Here is an 881-nt window from a genome sequence, read left to right on the forward strand (position 1 = left end):
AAAAAAAAAAAAAAAAAAAAAAAAAAAAAAAAAAAAAAAAAAAAAAAAAAAAAAAAAAAAAAAATCATTAACTGTTACCTTAATATGCTTTTAACTCTAGGAAATAGTTTTGGGTTCTGAACTGCATATCCCCCTTATGTTACAGGGCTCTCTCGCGAAAATGGAAATATTTCTGAAGATGTTCTGAGAAATGCGTTTTTTGCAACAGAGGAAGGATTTCTTGCTCTTGTGCGTAGAACACAGGAAACTAAGCCTTTAATGGCCGCAACCGGATCCTGTTGTTTGGTTGGTGTTATCTGGAGAGGGGTACTGCATGTTGCTAATTTGGGTGATTCTCGAGCAGTAATGGGTTGTTTAGGTAGGTCAAATTATATTGTTGCGGATCAATTGACAAGAGAACATAATGCAAGTCTGGAGGAGGTTAGACAAGAACTCAAGTCTTTGCATCCTGATGATTCTCATATTGTTGTCCTGAAGCATGGGGTATGGCGTGTCAAAGGCATCATCCAGGTGCTGTTCCCGACTTCCCCTTCAGTAGTCACTGCCTGTATTTTACATTATGATTACATTTCCCCTATTTTAATCAAGTGTTTTGTACATAATATAATGGTTTGTTATGTTAATTGTTCTATTTTAATTTCTACCTGCCCTAAGATCCCAAGTTGACAAATTGTAATAAGCTGTGATGCTCTAATTTAGCATAAATTAGACAGGAAGCTCGAATATCTGCCTCTGATAAAGTAACCAGCTGGTAGATAAGACGGGAATGGGTTGGAATAGAGTCTTTTGGGTTTATGTCAAACATTTATTCTGGAAACGATTAATACTTTGAGATAGACTTTTTTTTCTTCTCTTTTTTTTTTTTTTTGGGGGGGGGGGGT

General features: G+C 35.9%; 1 protein-coding gene across 1 annotated transcript in view; it reads left to right on the forward strand.

Annotated features, from left to right (window-relative positions):
* The window catches only part of LOC122088263 (probable protein phosphatase 2C 25), a 4,559-nt gene that overhangs the window by 991 nt on the left and 2,687 nt on the right, over nucleotides 1-881 (forward strand). The window contains exon 2 of the mRNA XM_042657463.1: nucleotides 146-510. Within this exon, the coding sequence (XP_042513397.1) occupies nucleotides 146-510 (365 nt within the window). The remainder of the gene's footprint in view (nucleotides 1-145; nucleotides 511-881) is intronic.

Source organism: Macadamia integrifolia, chromosome 9 (genome assembly GCF_013358625.1).
Source record: "Macadamia integrifolia cultivar HAES 741 chromosome 9, SCU_Mint_v3, whole genome shotgun sequence".
Lineage (NCBI taxonomy): Eukaryota > Viridiplantae > Streptophyta > Magnoliopsida > Proteales > Proteaceae > Macadamia > Macadamia integrifolia.